Here is a 15,903-nt window from a genome sequence, read left to right on the forward strand (position 1 = left end):
AGAAATAGGCTATTGATTATACCCTATATGAGATATGAATGTGCCCATTGAGCAGTATAGCAACATAATTCCCGGCTCAAAGTAAAATGCAACGAGCTGATTCATTGCACTGGGCAGCTGAGTGGAAATACACACATGGCTCAGAAGGAATGGATTACAGGATTACAGCAGCTACAGATGACGCATCTTTTTATTAGTTATTGAGTTATTTATTGTTGTCGGGGTGTAAAGACCATTTCAAACTTTGTGATAAAAATAAATAAATAACATTATCAGGCCAAACTCACTGTCAATGTAACGGCTGTCTTTACATACACACACACACACACACACACACACACACACACACACACACACACACACAGCTCCCAACAAAGAAAATACTGAACTATGGTTTATGTTGCTGTGACGAAGACAGAAATCATTAGTAGTAATATTTTAGGCCACAAGCTGGCAGCATACACTCACATTCTATGGGGAAGAATTCCTGCCTTGGAAAATGAGAGGCGGGGCCCAAAATAGGAGGAGAGTGGAGCCGAGGAGTAGGAGTAGGAGGGAATGAGAAGAAAGATGAAAAGAGAGCAGAGAAAATGGAGCGTTTGAGTCTGTCATGCTGTCACATCTGAAGCTAAACGTATCTTTCCAGTGTCCATAAAGTAAGACCTCTCCTGTCTCTCTCGCTCCCTCCTTCCTCCTCTCTCCCTCTCTCTCTCCCTCTCTCTCTCTCTCCCTCCATTCTGACAGTCTCTCTCTCCCTCTCTCTCTCTCTCTCTCTCTCTCTCCCTCTCTCTCCCTCTCTCTCTCTCTCCCTCCATCCTGACAGTCTCTCCCGCTCTCTCCCTCTCTCTCTCTCTCTCCCTCCATCCTGACAGTCTCTCTCTCCCTCTCTCTCTCTCTCTCTCTCCCTCTCTCTCTCTCTCTCTCTCTCTCTCTCTCCATCCTGACAGTCTCTCTGTCAGACAGAACGATGAGGTTTTCCAGTCAACCTGCAGATAGATGTGGAAGCAGCTGCTGCTCTCACCGCCTGACGACGCTGGACAGATCAGCCTGGAGCAGCATGCCATCTTAACCAGCAGTGAGCTGTCCACGTAAGTACGATGCACTCAGATGTATGTATGTGCTGTCATTATGGTAGGCTTGTTTCATCATCTGTCTCCTGCATACACAGAACACACATGTACTCACACTCAGTACACATGCTGTAAATGAAGATGTTTGTGCTTTAACATTCAGTCCATAATTGGGGGCCCACAGTGGTGGAAGAAGTATTCAGATCCTTTACTTAAGTAATGACATACTGTGAAATACACTGTTACAAGTAAAAGTCCTGCATTGAAAATGTTACTTAAGTAAAAGTATGTAAGTATCATCAAAAAAATGTAAGTTAAATTAAAAAGTTAAAGTACTCAATGCTGAAAAATCCTCACATTTCAGGAACTGGAAACGATCCAAACTGTTCTGTCAATCAGCTAAGTGTTTAATGGTCTAATCACTTTAGCTGGACTTGTGGGCCGTTATATTGTAGGGTAGTTTAATTTATAATAAAACATTGTATTTTATAAACTACATGTGTTGTGTTGTGTGTACATGCTTAACGTGTAAAGTAACTAGTAACTAAAGCTGTCAGATGAATATAGTGGAGTAAAAAGTACAATATTTCTCTCTGAAATGTAGCGGAGTAGAAGTAAAAAAAGTGGAATGAAAAGAAAAGACTCAAGTAAAGTACAAGTACCTCAAATGTGTACTTAAGTACAGTATTTGAATAAATGTACTTAGTTACATTCCACCACTGGTGGCCCCAACCTGACCCTCAACGGCAGCTATACGTTTGCTGTGGGAAACATTCATGTTACATTCTTTAGTTCGAAACTGAAATCACGGATAAACTTTCAGCTGAGTTGTGATCTGTCAGTAGCCTGGGAAAACCCTGACAAACTTCCTGAAAATTTGAGATTTGCTCTCCAAGTCCGTCTGGCCAAGAGCCCATTCAAGCCCATTTCCGATTTTTTCCAAAATCGAGGCACCAATCACAACCGTAGAGGCGGGCTTTACACGATGACGATAGCGCAGCGACGGCAAGCAGCTTTTTGTTTAAATTCAACATGGCGGCCACCGAAGCGCAGCAACCCGTTGATGCCGCTGTCGCTGCTACGTCACCAGGATCATTGGTCTGATTGGTTGAAGGACTATCCAATTGCGCCCAGAGGCAGTCGAGCGGCGTCCGTTGGTGACGTCCCTTTGGAAATGGGCTGTGAATGAAGCTTGCCCAGACCCACTCTCAGTTAGAACTGAGAAGGGTCTGGCATCAACCAAGCTAATCTGTCAGCCCAAAGCACACATTCCGCTTCCACAGCAAATTTGGCCTGACAGGAAAATGAACAGTGCTGTGAATCCACTGCCTATTTTACTTGTGTTTTTTATAAGTTTATGTATTTCTTTAACCCTTGTGTTGTCCTCCTTCTCTGCCTCTTTATAAAGTATTAAGTATAAATATCTCCCGATTGTGTTACATCGTGTTAGCTAAACTTCATTCCAACGTATTAACTCTAGTTTTACACTTCTTTTTGGAATTCATGGTCAATGATTCTCATTTATATGAAAGTAGCCTATACCTAATTCCTGAGTTTAAAAAAAGAGCAGAAATAATAATGAATTATTTTGACTCATAGTTAAGACCAGAGTATGTTGAGTGGATCACAGACTGGTATATGTCACACCTTTAGTCAGGATACTGTTTTTTTTAATTTTTTTATTCTATGAATTTGAATAAAACCCCAAAATCAAGAAAAGTAGAGATCTGATCCTTCATTTCATGCAAAGAGCGCTGTATGGAACTATTCATGTTATTTTTAGGCGATTTAGTTGAAAGAAACCCAAATCTTGACCCGAGGAAAACAGCAGGGTTAAAGGTCAATACACCCAAATCACTCACAAATATTTGACCCCTTACCTCTTACCAGTTTGTACAGTTTTTTAGGGATACACCGCTATAGAAATGTGACCGATACCAGTAAGTAACCGATATTACTGCTAACTGCTTATTGCTGTTATGGCTGATATTTAAACTCCCACTTTTCCCTTCACCCTCCCGTGAATGCATATGCATGACACGGAAAAGCACAATTTGCCATTTTCAGTTTCCGCGACAGGCAGTCTGCGCTTTTACCTCTGTGCGGCCTGTTTGTACGTACCTCGCCATGCTTTTACGGGCACGTTGCGAAACAAATACGTCTGAAGTGGGCGCAAAAGCGTTAGTACATGAGGCCCTTTATTTAAACAATAACCACAATCATTCCATAACCTTAATCAACTATTTTCACCATGATGCTGAAAGTCCCTTAACCTAACAACGTCACTTTTTACCCAAACTACATTTTTTTGGCCTTAATCTAACCAAACATTAACCATAGTGTGGTCCATTCCAAACTTTGGGATTCTTTACACAGACAAATGATGTCGTCCTGCTGATAGAGGCCTTTATGTGTTCTAGACGCCATGGACAAACAATGTATTTTGTCATTTACTTTTGGAGGACATGTTGCCCATAGATAAACATAATTTTGGGACTGGTGTAGGTGCTTAAGAGTTTCACACACCCTTGTGTTATATAGGTCACAGTCTATAACTGACACCAACATTTTAAACTAATCTTTTTTATCTCAATTTAACTAATGTTATCTCAATTTGACCAATCTAAAGTAATCTAACCAATGTAAAATTATCAAATCTAATTTAAAGGAATGTAATCTAATCTAGTTTTATCTAAAGTAAAGTCATCTCATCTACATTTAACTCATTGAAGCTTATTAAATTGACAAAACATCTGAACTCAGCTGTTCACCTGGAGCTTTGGTACAGCCACCATGACGATTACATAATTCACCCTATAACAGGGTATTTTCATGTCATTATGACAGATTTGTTGTGGTGGTGGCAGCAATACGCTGCCGTACATTATGTATGATGATTGACCATAACACACGGTGGAAAGCATGATCAAGGAAGACTATTCCTTGATATTTCTAATAAATTAAACTTTAGACTTGTTGGTAGTGTGTTCTGTCTCAGAAAGACACATGCAGCCTGTCAAAGTCCTGCCATTCATTGAAATACTGCTGCTGCGCTGTCTCAAGAGAAATAGTTTGGGAAAATCATGTTTTTCTCTCATTCTATCCAACCAAACTAACAAGCGTGAGATTAGCCGCTTATGGGACCCTGGAGTGTTGTTTTATAGCCTGCGAACTTGATTCTACTATACAACAGTCAATAAAAATAAACCACCTGTAGTCCTAATACAAGAAAAAATGCTTCAGCTGCTGCCACTGTACATAATGATGTATATGGGAGTTTAGGAAAAACCTGAAAGACAATTATCAATATGAACGAGATGCAAATATACAGCACTGGAACCTATTGGTTGCATGTGGTATTCTTTTGCACGCTCTTCTTTACACTTCCTACATGTTCAATGACTTTTCAACAACAGGCAGCTTGTGTACGACACATAACAATAAAACTGACTGTATGTTTTTGTATTTACTTAAACTGCATGATTATTTACACATGTTCAGATCATTCCTTAAATGACAATGGTATTCTATATTTTTCTTCTTGTCATATATCCCATGAAAAGGCCAAATCCAACAATGAAGAAATGATTCTCTCGTATGTGTTGTGTATGTATCATTGACTGTAATGGACAAAGCTTCCAGGTCTTAAAAGTAAGGCCAATGCAGGAGTGCCCTAAAAAAAACTTGGTTTTGGGTGTTGTCCGTATTTCTGTTTTCTCTTCATCAAAGTTCATTGGAGTTCACTTGTTCAATGATCTGCTAGTCTACTGTATATCCACGACGTTCCACTTCTGGGATTGCTCAGTTGCAACCGAAAAATCCGATGGATGTCCTTCTTTTTGGCCGGATGTCTGTTAACCTTCCGCTCTCTTTGTGTTGGAATTTAAACTCAGCTTAGCGCCACCCAAGACGATTGTGATTGGTTTAAAGAAATGCCAATAATCCAGAGCACGTTTTTCTCCTATCCTGGAATGCTGTGTGAACTAGCCAGACCCTCCTCCGCAGCGCTGTGGAGGAAGGTCTGGCAATGCGAGACTAGTGTTCTGCCAACCAAGCTAACTAGCGCTAGCGTTAGTTGATAACTTAAAGGGTAACTACCATTTTTTTCAACCTGGACCCCATAGTCTAAGTGACTGATGGGAACAACAATCTTTGACATTGGTCCAGTATTAAGAGAGATCTCTGCAGTCAGCAGCGGAGAAACAAGCTACAATGTAAGTTAATAGGACAATTGTCCAGCTTGTGTTTACCTTCACAAAAGTGCTTGTTTTGCCGCTGACAGACTCAGATTATTATTAAGTGTCTGACAACATTATGGAAAGGATTTCCAAGGAGGTTGACTTTTTTGTTAAAGAGTAAGATCCTTTTTTTAAATATAAAAACATCCGCGAAATTGCGTTCGCTAAATAAACAGTAATTTTAGCATCGTAAAATACACTTTATTAAAAGTCGACAGAAACAAAATAAAACTATGAAAAGCCGTTTTGAGTCGTCTTTCCACTTTTCCAACCATCACAGCTCTAGTTTTGGTTGCATAGTTTACCGATTTACATGTGAAAATATGTTGGCTCTGTACACTCTTAAAGTATTGCTTTTTTAAATGGAGTCTGGTGGGTTTAGCGCTAGCGACTTCAGAGCTGTTTCTGGTTAAACTGAAAGGCTTAAAGAGGTTTTAAAGGTCTATCTCTGTAGGGATCCTTTCCAGAATGTTGTCAGACACTTAGAATATTAATCTGAGCGGCAAAATGAGCACTTTTGTGAAGGTAAATACAAGCTGGACAATTGCCCTATTAACTTACATTGCAGCTTATTTCTCTGCTGCCGACTGCAGCGATCTGACATACTGGACCAATGTCACAGATTGTTGTTCCCATCAGACACTTAGACACAAAAATATAGGAAAATTGAAAAAAAAAAAAAACGGTAGTTACCCTTTAAGGGAAAGTTTGCTGAATTTTTGTACTGTTGTACATGCAGATAAATGGCGGCAGTACCTGGAGGTCCTTGTTTATCTGCCGGTAAATCTCCCCTGGATGACTCGCATCTGAAGGGTTGAAAATCGGCAAATTTCTCTCTATAGCGTTTAGCTTAGCACAGCGCCATTGCAACCATAAACAACACTGCCTTGGCTGCATCATCCTCACCAGCTCCGCCCTTTTGTCAAAAATCGTCACATCCCGTTTTAGAAAACCAATGGATCCACAAACCAATGGGTCACGTCATGGACGCTACGGTCTCTATTTTTACAGTCTATGGTGTTTATCCAAAGTTTAATATATTTTTCCTCTGTGCCGTAGAGCTCCATGTACTGCCCAGGGGCCGTAAATCCTCACAAGAGCACCCAATGTGTATTAATCCACTGCTGAAAATAGTACCCAACAAATAAACTATTTCCTCCTATTTGACTATCTTTTGAGAAAAACTACAGTGACCAGCTGTTTCAGGAAATTAATGAGGCTTTAAAAAAATATAAGTTTATATTTGTGAGGGTTTTTTGTAGCAATAATTCAACATTTAAAGCAGCTGGAATCAATATTTTTTATAATAAAACTGTATGAAATAACAATGTGACAATGTGAAAGGGTTGGCTTGTCGTGATGAACTTACACAGTGATGTTGCCAGGTACGTGCCATGCGTCTGACGCATTAAAATCCCAAAGGTTGCAGTAAACTATCGACAGGTTAAAACACAAGTAACCTCTAAAAGTCACATTGAATCAACACGTTGAACCTTGTTGATGTAAAAATTACAATTTGTGGTTTAAGGGAGAATTATCGTTCTGCACATACGTAGCAGCGGGGACATGTTGTCAGTAAGGGATGAGCTTGTGCCGTTTGTTGTAGAGTTTTAACACTAAATTGTTTCATATTTAAAGTAAATTTCATTTTAAAATGTGTCAGTCGTAGTATTCTTCACAGTATAATATAATACTGTAAGCTAGAGCTGGGTGATGTGGAAAAAAAATCAGATATCACAATATTTTTGACCAAATACTGTACATCGATGTTGATATTGCAGTGATATTTTGGGGTTGACTCCTAAATATCAACACAATGAGAGTTTTGATAAATAATCATCAGTAATGTGTACATAATGACTAAGTGGGTGAAGTTAAATAATAGAGCAGCTAGAACAGTCTGGTAAGTTCAGAAAAATACATCACTTTACTGTAATGCAGCCTTTAAAAGCAGGAAAACACTTTTGTCATATCACGATATTACGAAATCCAAATTTAAGGCGATATCTAGCCTCATATATCGATGTCGATATAATATTGATATATTCCCCAGCCCTACTGTATCTCTACATTTCAGGACACAAGATATAGGAAGTACTTCTCAATGCATATTTGCCGTTTTTGGAGTGAAAGCCCTAAAATTTGTCTCTGTAGTTTTGTGTGTGTGTGTGTGTGTGTGTGTGTGTGTGTGTGTGTGTGTGTGTGTGTGTGTGTGTGTGTGTGTGTGTGTGTGTGCATGCGTGTGTGTATGCGTGTGTGTGGACTGCAGCTGCTGAGAGAGAGGGAGCGAGGCGAGAGACATTGAAAAGAGATGGGTGACATGGAGGAAGAGAGGGACTGTAAGTGAGAGGTGTAGCGAGAGGAAGGGAGGATTAGGGTGGGTGCCTGCGGTGGAGCATGATGTCAGAGGAATGCGTTGAGCCTCTCCTTTAACAAGCTGGAGCCGTGTGGAGTGCCGACCACCTCGCACTTTTTCTCATACACACAAAAACACACACAAACACTTTCACCCTTTGTTGTTTGTCTTTCTGTTTGCCGCGTGCATACACACTCTCGCTTTCACAAACACACTAGATCAGAATCAGAAAGGCTTTAAAGCATGAATAAAAAAAATAATAATAATAGTCACAAATAGTCAAAAAAGAATCAACAGACACACAACTTAAAGCAAGTTTATGTGGTACATGTCTCTGATATATATACTGTACATAAACGCTTTATAGAGAATGACATTTAAATACGTACATCTGAAATCAATTATGCCCGACTCACATTGTCATTTAAGTATCGTGGAATGTGTTTTCTGTGGTCAATTTTCATCTTTGGTCAGCCCTCCCTCCCACCATCCGGTCCTGCAGCTGCAGCTTGTTGCGGGGATTACAGAGATGGAGATGGAGGAAAGGGAAGCAAAAGAGAGAGAGAAAAGAGGAACGACAGGGAGAAAGAAAGGGAGTGGTAGAGAGAGAGAGAGAGAGAGAGAGAGAGAGAGAGAGAGAGAGAGAGAGAGAGAGAGAGAGCAGGGACAGGCGGATGGAAAGAAAGTGACTGATCTAATGTGTGGGAGAGCCAGACGCTGGGAACAGCTGGAAAGACGATGACTAATATTAGCAGTGAGGTAAGACGGTGGAGGATGGAGAGGAAAGGCTGTGTGTACGCAGGGCAGCTGCTACTGTAAACCAACCTTAGTGAAGTCAAGTGTATTTATAGCAGCGTAGTCATGATACCAGAAATGGGGCTTTAATGCCAAAACGTTAACCCCTACACATCTATTTGTCCTGCTTTTGTTTCCCCTGAAGTTTAAAGGGGCTGTAGTCAGTAAGCAACTATTTGCTTTGTAAAGATATAGTGGCGTAATGGCGTCCTGAGCAGAGACTGAAGTCACACTCCCTCTGTGTGTGTTGTAACCCGGGCCTCGCAAAAATTCGGAAAAAAAGTCAAAATTTTGCAACAAAGCATAGCCTGTAAAAAAGAGTGGACGTAGCAGCAGTGATGTCACGCATTGGTTTAAGTCTCGAGTTTGGCAATATCGCCATCTTGTTGTTTTTTTTTATCCGGACATGACGATTTTTGACGAGAGGGTGGAGCTGGGGAGGATGACAATGGTGCTGTGATAAGCTAAACACCAAAGAGGAAGAGTTGGGGATTTTCAACCTTTCTGAATCAAATCACCCAGCGGAGATTTACCCACGGGTAAACACGGACCTCCGGGTATTGCCGCAAATAATGTCTTAGCGCAGTCAATGTCCACAGTGCCACGGTTAGCATTGCTAAGCCTCTGTCCTGGTTGACAGGTCGGCGTGTCGCTACAGCTGATTTTCTGAAGATTAGCTTACAATTTGTGGTACCTTTGGATTGAAAACTTGACTATTTTTATATGTATTTCCTTTTATATTTGTATAAATTATACGGTTACACTTTACTTGAAGGTATCTACATAAGAGTGACATGACACTGTCATGAATGTGTCATAAACATTATAAACAAGTCATGTTTATGACATAACGCTTCTTTTAGTAAGTGTCATTTGGGTTTTGTCATGACAAGTTATGGTTTTGGTTAGGGTTAGGGTTGGCATTAGGGTTAGGGTTGGAGTTAGGGTTAGGGTTCATGTGTCATGACTGTGTCATGACTGTGTCATGTGTTCATGACAGTGTCATGTCACTCTTATGTAGATACCTTCAAGTTACCAATTATTCAGACTGTCTCCCACCCAATGTTTATCAAATGTAACATAATCTCACTTCAAGTATTATTTAGTATTAGTACTGTGATTTTGTTTTTATCAATGGCTCAGCGCTTGGCAGAAGTTTCCAAAGTAAAATATTTTGTTTCCTGGTTGGACTGTAATCTCTGCTGTTGTCTGGATCTAACAAGACACTTTCAGAGTGTTTGACATATTCTGGTTTACAATCAATACTGCACTAAAACAATAGAAGCAAAGACAGGAGGTCAAAAGTCAAATCTTATGAATGGTAAGAATTGATAATGGGTAATCACTAACAATTAATCAATAAGAATATGTCACCTTTTGGTCTCAGAAAAAAATACATTTGCTGGATTTCAGGTTTTCAGGTCAGGGTTGATGTTTCTCATGGATAAGGAATGTTATTCTACAGACTCAATCACATTCTGGGAAAAGATATTGCAACGAAATCTGGAACAAAGTCAGGGAACATGTCTATAAATAGTGTCCCATGTGAGTAGTAAACAGGCTGTAGAGAAAGGGAAAGTGCTTTCTGGAAATAAAAAAAGTGATGAGGCACCTCTGACCGAATCAAATATGTCATTTGAAACCCTGTAATTACTTTTGTGTATATCCTAACTGTCTGCAGTCCAGCTTCATGAGTAAGGAAAAGGCCAATTAGCTCTATCCCACTCGCAACGCAAACACTGAGTCATTGAGTAAATGTTTTATGGTACATTACATGTTACATGGTACATCAAACCCAAACTCAGTGTAGACTTGTTCTGATCGTTTTTTTCTGTCTGATCGTCTGGTAATTCGCTTCACTGTACTTTTTTTTTGGCCATTTTTTTGGGGGGTTTCAGAATCAGGTATATTGCCAAGTAGGTTTTCACATCTAAATAATAAAAGCAGTAATCTCTGTCAGTCAGTGCGTTTACATGCACAGCATAAGCTAACACTAAAGGCAGAGACATACCATTACTGAAATGTAAGTGCTACAGGTCATGCAGCTAAATCCATTTAATTTTTAATTTGTAGACAAAAAATGCATAGTATTTGCTCACATTTAGTTTAGATTTAGTCTGTTTTTTTAACACAGAAAAAAAGGCTGTCAATGAGTATTTCTTGTCATAGGTTTTGCTGATGAAATTAACATCTCAACCATGACGATTTACAAACTATTACAATTAGATGTATCAGTACAGTGTAAGGAGCCAGTGCAAATATAATGACCTACAGTGTAAAATTGTGTATTTGGTACTAATTGCAATCACATGTATTTTGGATGGATCAGACCAATTTTTCAACAATCAAGTAGACCTTGTCCAACCTCCACTGGAAAATCCTCCTCTGTTTAAAATAAAAAAGAAGTGTAGGGAAAAGTTGACTCTGGAAGTCAAGACTGCTTATTCAGTCCACTTTTCCACCATCTCTGAATGGTAAAATAAAGAAGCCAGTGTTTCATTATTCCTGAACATTAAATGTGGCTGGCCACTGCCTATTTCACCACAGCGCAGCATGGCGTAGGAACTTTTTATAGGCAGCCGTACGCTCTCCGCAGTAGCCCGAGGCCTGGAAGGACCTCTCCCCAGTAAAACTGGAGAGTAGCTCAATTATGTGTGTGTGTGTGTGTGTGTGTGTGTGTGTGTGTGTGTGTGTGTGTGTGCGTGAGAGAGAGAGAGAGACAGAGACAGAGACAGGGCTTGACTGGAAATATAGAGCTGAATTAATTTGGCTGTTGGTCTTAAGCTGGCCTCCACATGTTGTAAAAATACAGACGCAAAGCAGAAGCAGGTTACTGTAGGGCACAGAGCGACAAAGAGAGTTCTTTGTGTGTCATGTGCTTTCAGCGAAGTATACTGGAGTGAGTCATAGAGAGGTGAATAAATCTGGGATACTGCTGAGCTCTGGTGTTTGATCAGAGTTAAGGTCTTTCCAGGCGGTGTGAATAGGCAGACAATTGCTGTACTGTACTGGGCTTCTTTGCACCGCTGTATCCCTGCTGGTACAACTGAATGAAATTACTTGATTGTGGTATCATTTATCCTAGTCTATATCCGCGATGTTCCACTTCCGGGATTGCTCCAGTGCCGCCGGAAATTCTGCCGGATGTCCCTCTTTTCCGCCGGATGTCCGTTACCTTCCTCTTCCTTTGTGTTGGTGTTCTAACCTCTGGTGGATTTCTGAGGACTATGGTTAACTGCTCCTCAGATCTCTGCAGGGTAAATCCAGACAGCTAGCTAGACTATCTGTCCAGTCTGAGTTTTCTGTTGCACGACTAAAACTACTTTTGAACGTACACGTTCCACCAAAACAAGTTCCTTCCTGAGGCTATTTAGCAGAGGCACCGTGGCTCCATCCGGTGTTTAGCCCCGCCCAAGACGATTGTGATTGGTTTAAAGAAATGTCAATAAACCAGAGCACGTTTTTCTCCCATCAAGGAATGCCGTGTGGACTAGCCAGACCTTCTTCTGCAGTGCTGTGGAGGAAGTTCTGGCAATGCGAGACTAAATGTATCCCTATTCATAACAATCATTATATTACATATATAACAAATACTGGCAATCCTGTTCTTTGCTAACCACAGACTGTTATTGTTGATAAGCTACAGTTAGCTAAGTTAACACTGTTGATGTGTTCATGCATGAGGTCATGAATGAGAGGCTATGAACTCAATTCCTGATGATTCATAAGATATAAAGGAATGAAGTAATGCACCAATCATGAATTAATTCATGCATGAATTCATAATTCATGTACCCTTACTGTAAAGTGTTACCATAACTTTAGTTCAAGCCTGTGGCAGCAGTTCCAAATAATTCATTTAGTGCCATGCAATGAAAAATACCTTTTCACAAAGTTTTTCAGTGGATGCATTTTCCAAAAGAATGCTTTAATTCTGAAAAATAAAGTTGGTCCCACACAAATCTCACTCAATGTCTTTTAATAGCCTATTATTTCTTAGATATGTAGGCTACATACCAAGAACATTCATGAATATTAACTGAGATACCCCATTATGTTGTGAGCAGTAGGGCTATGGGTGCTGTTGGCAAACTTATGTTTAATCTGTCCGTGTCTATCTCTGAACTGGGCTGGCACATGTTCATGTTAAAAACCGTGTGCGTGCACGAGCACTACGGTCACCTGCAAAGTGTCCCGGTTTTAGTTCCGAGAAATCTGGTCACACTACTCTAATTGAAAATGAATTATTAGCTGCGTCAATCGTCTGAAAAGACCTTTAGTGTCACAATCTAAATCCTCAGTCCTGTTTGTGCTGCTGTTCCTGCTGTATGGACGGACAGTACAGTCTAACTTTACTCTATCTGTTCACAGCTTGGCCCATCTCTCCACAGTCCACTCTCTCCACTTGGTGAAGATGTAGTCTGTTTGATCTCTATGGAGATGTCTCCAAACACTGTCTCCTCTGTCTCGTTGCCATGGTCACTGTGGTTGCTGTTCTTTCTGACCCCTGTCACCCAGACAACAAGCTCTGCCCCCTCATCTGAAACGTCTCTGCCGGTCAACACCACGCTGCTGTTCGACAGCGACGCCCCGGGCAACAACCTGCGGAACTGCAGCTGCCCCAAACCCGTCCGGGACTGCGACGAGGCTCTGGCCAACTCGCTGTGCAGATGCCACACTGTTTTGCGCTCCGCTCTGCCCCCTGCTGGGCTCAGAGAGCCTGGACCACTCACCGTGTGGGTAAAAGAGCTCTGGGTCCTGGAGGAGCTGCTGAACAGGAGCACGGTTGGCCATTTGCATTTGTCTTTTTGTGGAGTAAAGCCAATGGACAGTCAGTACCTGGCTCTGCTAGGTCTGCAGACTCTCAAGATCCACAGTGCAGCACCAGAAGCTCCCTACCCCAACCAGGAAATAACAATCTCCCCAGCAGCAGGGGTTGCAGTGGAGCTAGAGGCCCTCTCCTTTGACTTCTCCTCTTCCTTCAATGTGACCTTCCTGGATATAGCAGTTCTCAATGGGCTCTCTGCCCTGAAGGCATATAGTGTGGTGGGACCAGCTGCTCACACCCTCTCCCAGCAGTTCCCCCACCTGGCCTTGCCCCTTTCTCTGGCTCTCCCACCCTCTGCTACTTCTGATCACGCTACGGAGCCCAGTGAGCAGGCTGCAGAGCCTCCGCACAATCTGCTTTTTACTTTTGTCTACTAACAACTAGCTCCCGTTCATGAACATGGTCAGGTTTGCAGTACAAGTGACAAATGATGCACAGGAGTTATGTACAACACAGCTGGATGGTTTTTTCGTTCTCCTTTTGCACAGGAAAAGTAGGACATGTGGATTATAATAACATTTTGTATGACTGCCTGTTGTACTGTCAGTCTGGCCCAAAGGTGGCTTTGAACAGAGAGGCTGACATCTCTCTCACGCTGATGCTTTTTCTTAAAGGAGACTATTGACTTCAGAACTGTTACATGTGTGTTACACTCCTGCTGCTGCTTTTCTTTATCCCTGAAAGGAATTGCTTTGAAATGTCTGCACTCATAACGCAGACAGACACAAGGTTTGGGAATGTTTACACCAGCTACAATTTCAAGTCTTACTACAGCATAGTTTGGGTACCATCCCATAACATAAGGAATGTTGATTTGCTAACCAGGAAGCTGTAACGACCCGGATTCTTACATCACAAATGATCTGCTCCAGTTAGAAGCAATGCTTTGCTGCTGCTAATTTCCACAGACTTCAACACCATGGTTATACCGTGTGTTTTCATGCATACAGTACATATTATCTCATAGCCTGCTATAGCTATATACCATCACGGTCTCACGGCAGTTGGTGAAATTGTCACTTTATTTTTAATCTATTGATTTGTGTACAAGAACACATTTTTCTCATTTTTTTGGTGGCGGCCAGCACGAAATGGGAACCATCTATATGGAGATTGGGTTTAGGAAAAGAACAATGGGGAAAGGACGCATCACACGCCGGGAGACGGACGCGGGGGACGCGCGACAATAACGGGACGGTTGTGATGAGGAAAACAACGGGGAAACAAAATGCCACACGCGGGAATGAATCATCGGTCTCCTGGGTGAAAGTCCTGTGTTGTTTGACCCATCCACCACCCCAACCAACCTCCTTATGCGGATTTTCGGCATTTCATACTACTCCCTACCGTAGTCGTGCTGTGATCACGAAATATGCTTCCCATTGAAATACATTAGTTTACATTTTCGTGCTGGCCACCACGAAAAAAAAACGAGAAAAACTTCCCCGTGTACACGAATCAATAGATTAAATAATGTGACCATTTCACGAACTGCCGTGAGACTGGGTTGTATACAGGAGAGTGTTTTAATGCACATGCTGTACAGGTTCTGATTACAAACGTTGGTTACACTTAATGCATCCAATTATTTAATTGATAGAGGCCTCTCTTTAAAGGGGTTAGAAGCAGTAACTGACGGCTATATAAATGTATATAAAAAGTTATTCTGTGCGAATGGGCCACATGAAACACAGACGTGGGGGGTTAATTTCTAAATCACATGAGGTCCCCTAGTAATACCAGTCCCGTGCGATTAGGGCTGAAGACTTTGTAGATCATCGGGCTGTGAGTTGAAACAGTCTGTTGTGTTTCTCTGTCCATTTTTAATTCAAACAGGTAACTGCCATTTCAATATTCAGTTTTCCCCACGCTTTAACAGGTGCCAATGTCAAATAGAAAACTGACATCCCTAATAAAGTAGGTAAAAGCCATGAATAAGCAATGGCACATTCCAGCTATTGCATCAAACTTTTCTAATGGTCTAGATGAGAGTGAATACCTTTTACACATAAGTCTTATATATCATCCCGGTCTCACGCCAGTTTGTGAAATGGTCACGTTATTTTGATTTCTTGATTCGTGTACTGGTCACGATTTTCTCGTTTATTTCGTGTACAGGTCACAATTTTGGAACGTGACCATTTCACGAACTGCCATGACACCGGGTTGCTCTGGGGGACGCAACAACGGGGAAATGAAATGCCACAACGGGGAAATTAAACGCCATACGCCGGCGACAACAACAGGACGGACCGTCACAAGCAGGGCGCGATCCCCGGTCTCCGGGGTGACAGTCCTGTGTTGTTTGACCCATCCACCACCCCGACCAACCTCCCTGCACGGATCTTCGCCTTATCAATACTACTCGCTACCGTAATCGTTCTGTGATCACAAAATATGCTTCCCATTGAAATACATTACTTTAAAATTCGTGCTCACCACACGAAAATAACGACATTAACGTGTTCAGTACACAAATCAATAGATTCAATAACAGGACCATTTCATGAACTGCCATGAGACTGGGCTGCATATATGTAGTACTTAGCAACTCCCAAAATCACTTGTCTGCAGATGTGCTTGTAAAAAATACCCTCCGTGTCCATTTTAAACACC

At 41.4% G+C, this 15,903-nt stretch overlaps 1 protein-coding gene across 1 annotated transcript; it reads left to right on the forward strand.

Moving 5' to 3' along the window:
- The first annotated feature begins 768 nt into the window (after positions 1-768).
- On the forward strand, positions 769-14,978 carry LOC144525942 (exosomal polycystin-1-interacting protein-like). The gene is made up of 2 exons (XM_078263011.1): positions 769-1,088; positions 12,831-14,978. The coding sequence occupies exon 2, from the start codon at positions 12,894-12,896 to the stop codon at positions 13,662-13,664; it is 771 nt and encodes a 256-aa protein (XP_078119137.1). The 5' UTR covers positions 769-1,088; positions 12,831-12,893; the 3' UTR covers positions 13,665-14,978.
- Positions 14,979-15,903: the final 925 nt, after the last annotated feature.

Source organism: Sander vitreus, chromosome 11 (genome assembly GCF_031162955.1).
Source record: "Sander vitreus isolate 19-12246 chromosome 11, sanVit1, whole genome shotgun sequence".
NCBI lineage: Eukaryota > Metazoa > Chordata > Actinopteri > Perciformes > Percidae > Sander > Sander vitreus.

Coding starts and splice junctions, on each gene's coding strand:
- LOC144525942 (XM_078263011.1), top strand. CDS start 12,894: ATGGAGATGTCTCCAAACACTGTCTCCTCTGTCTCGTTGCCATGGTCA.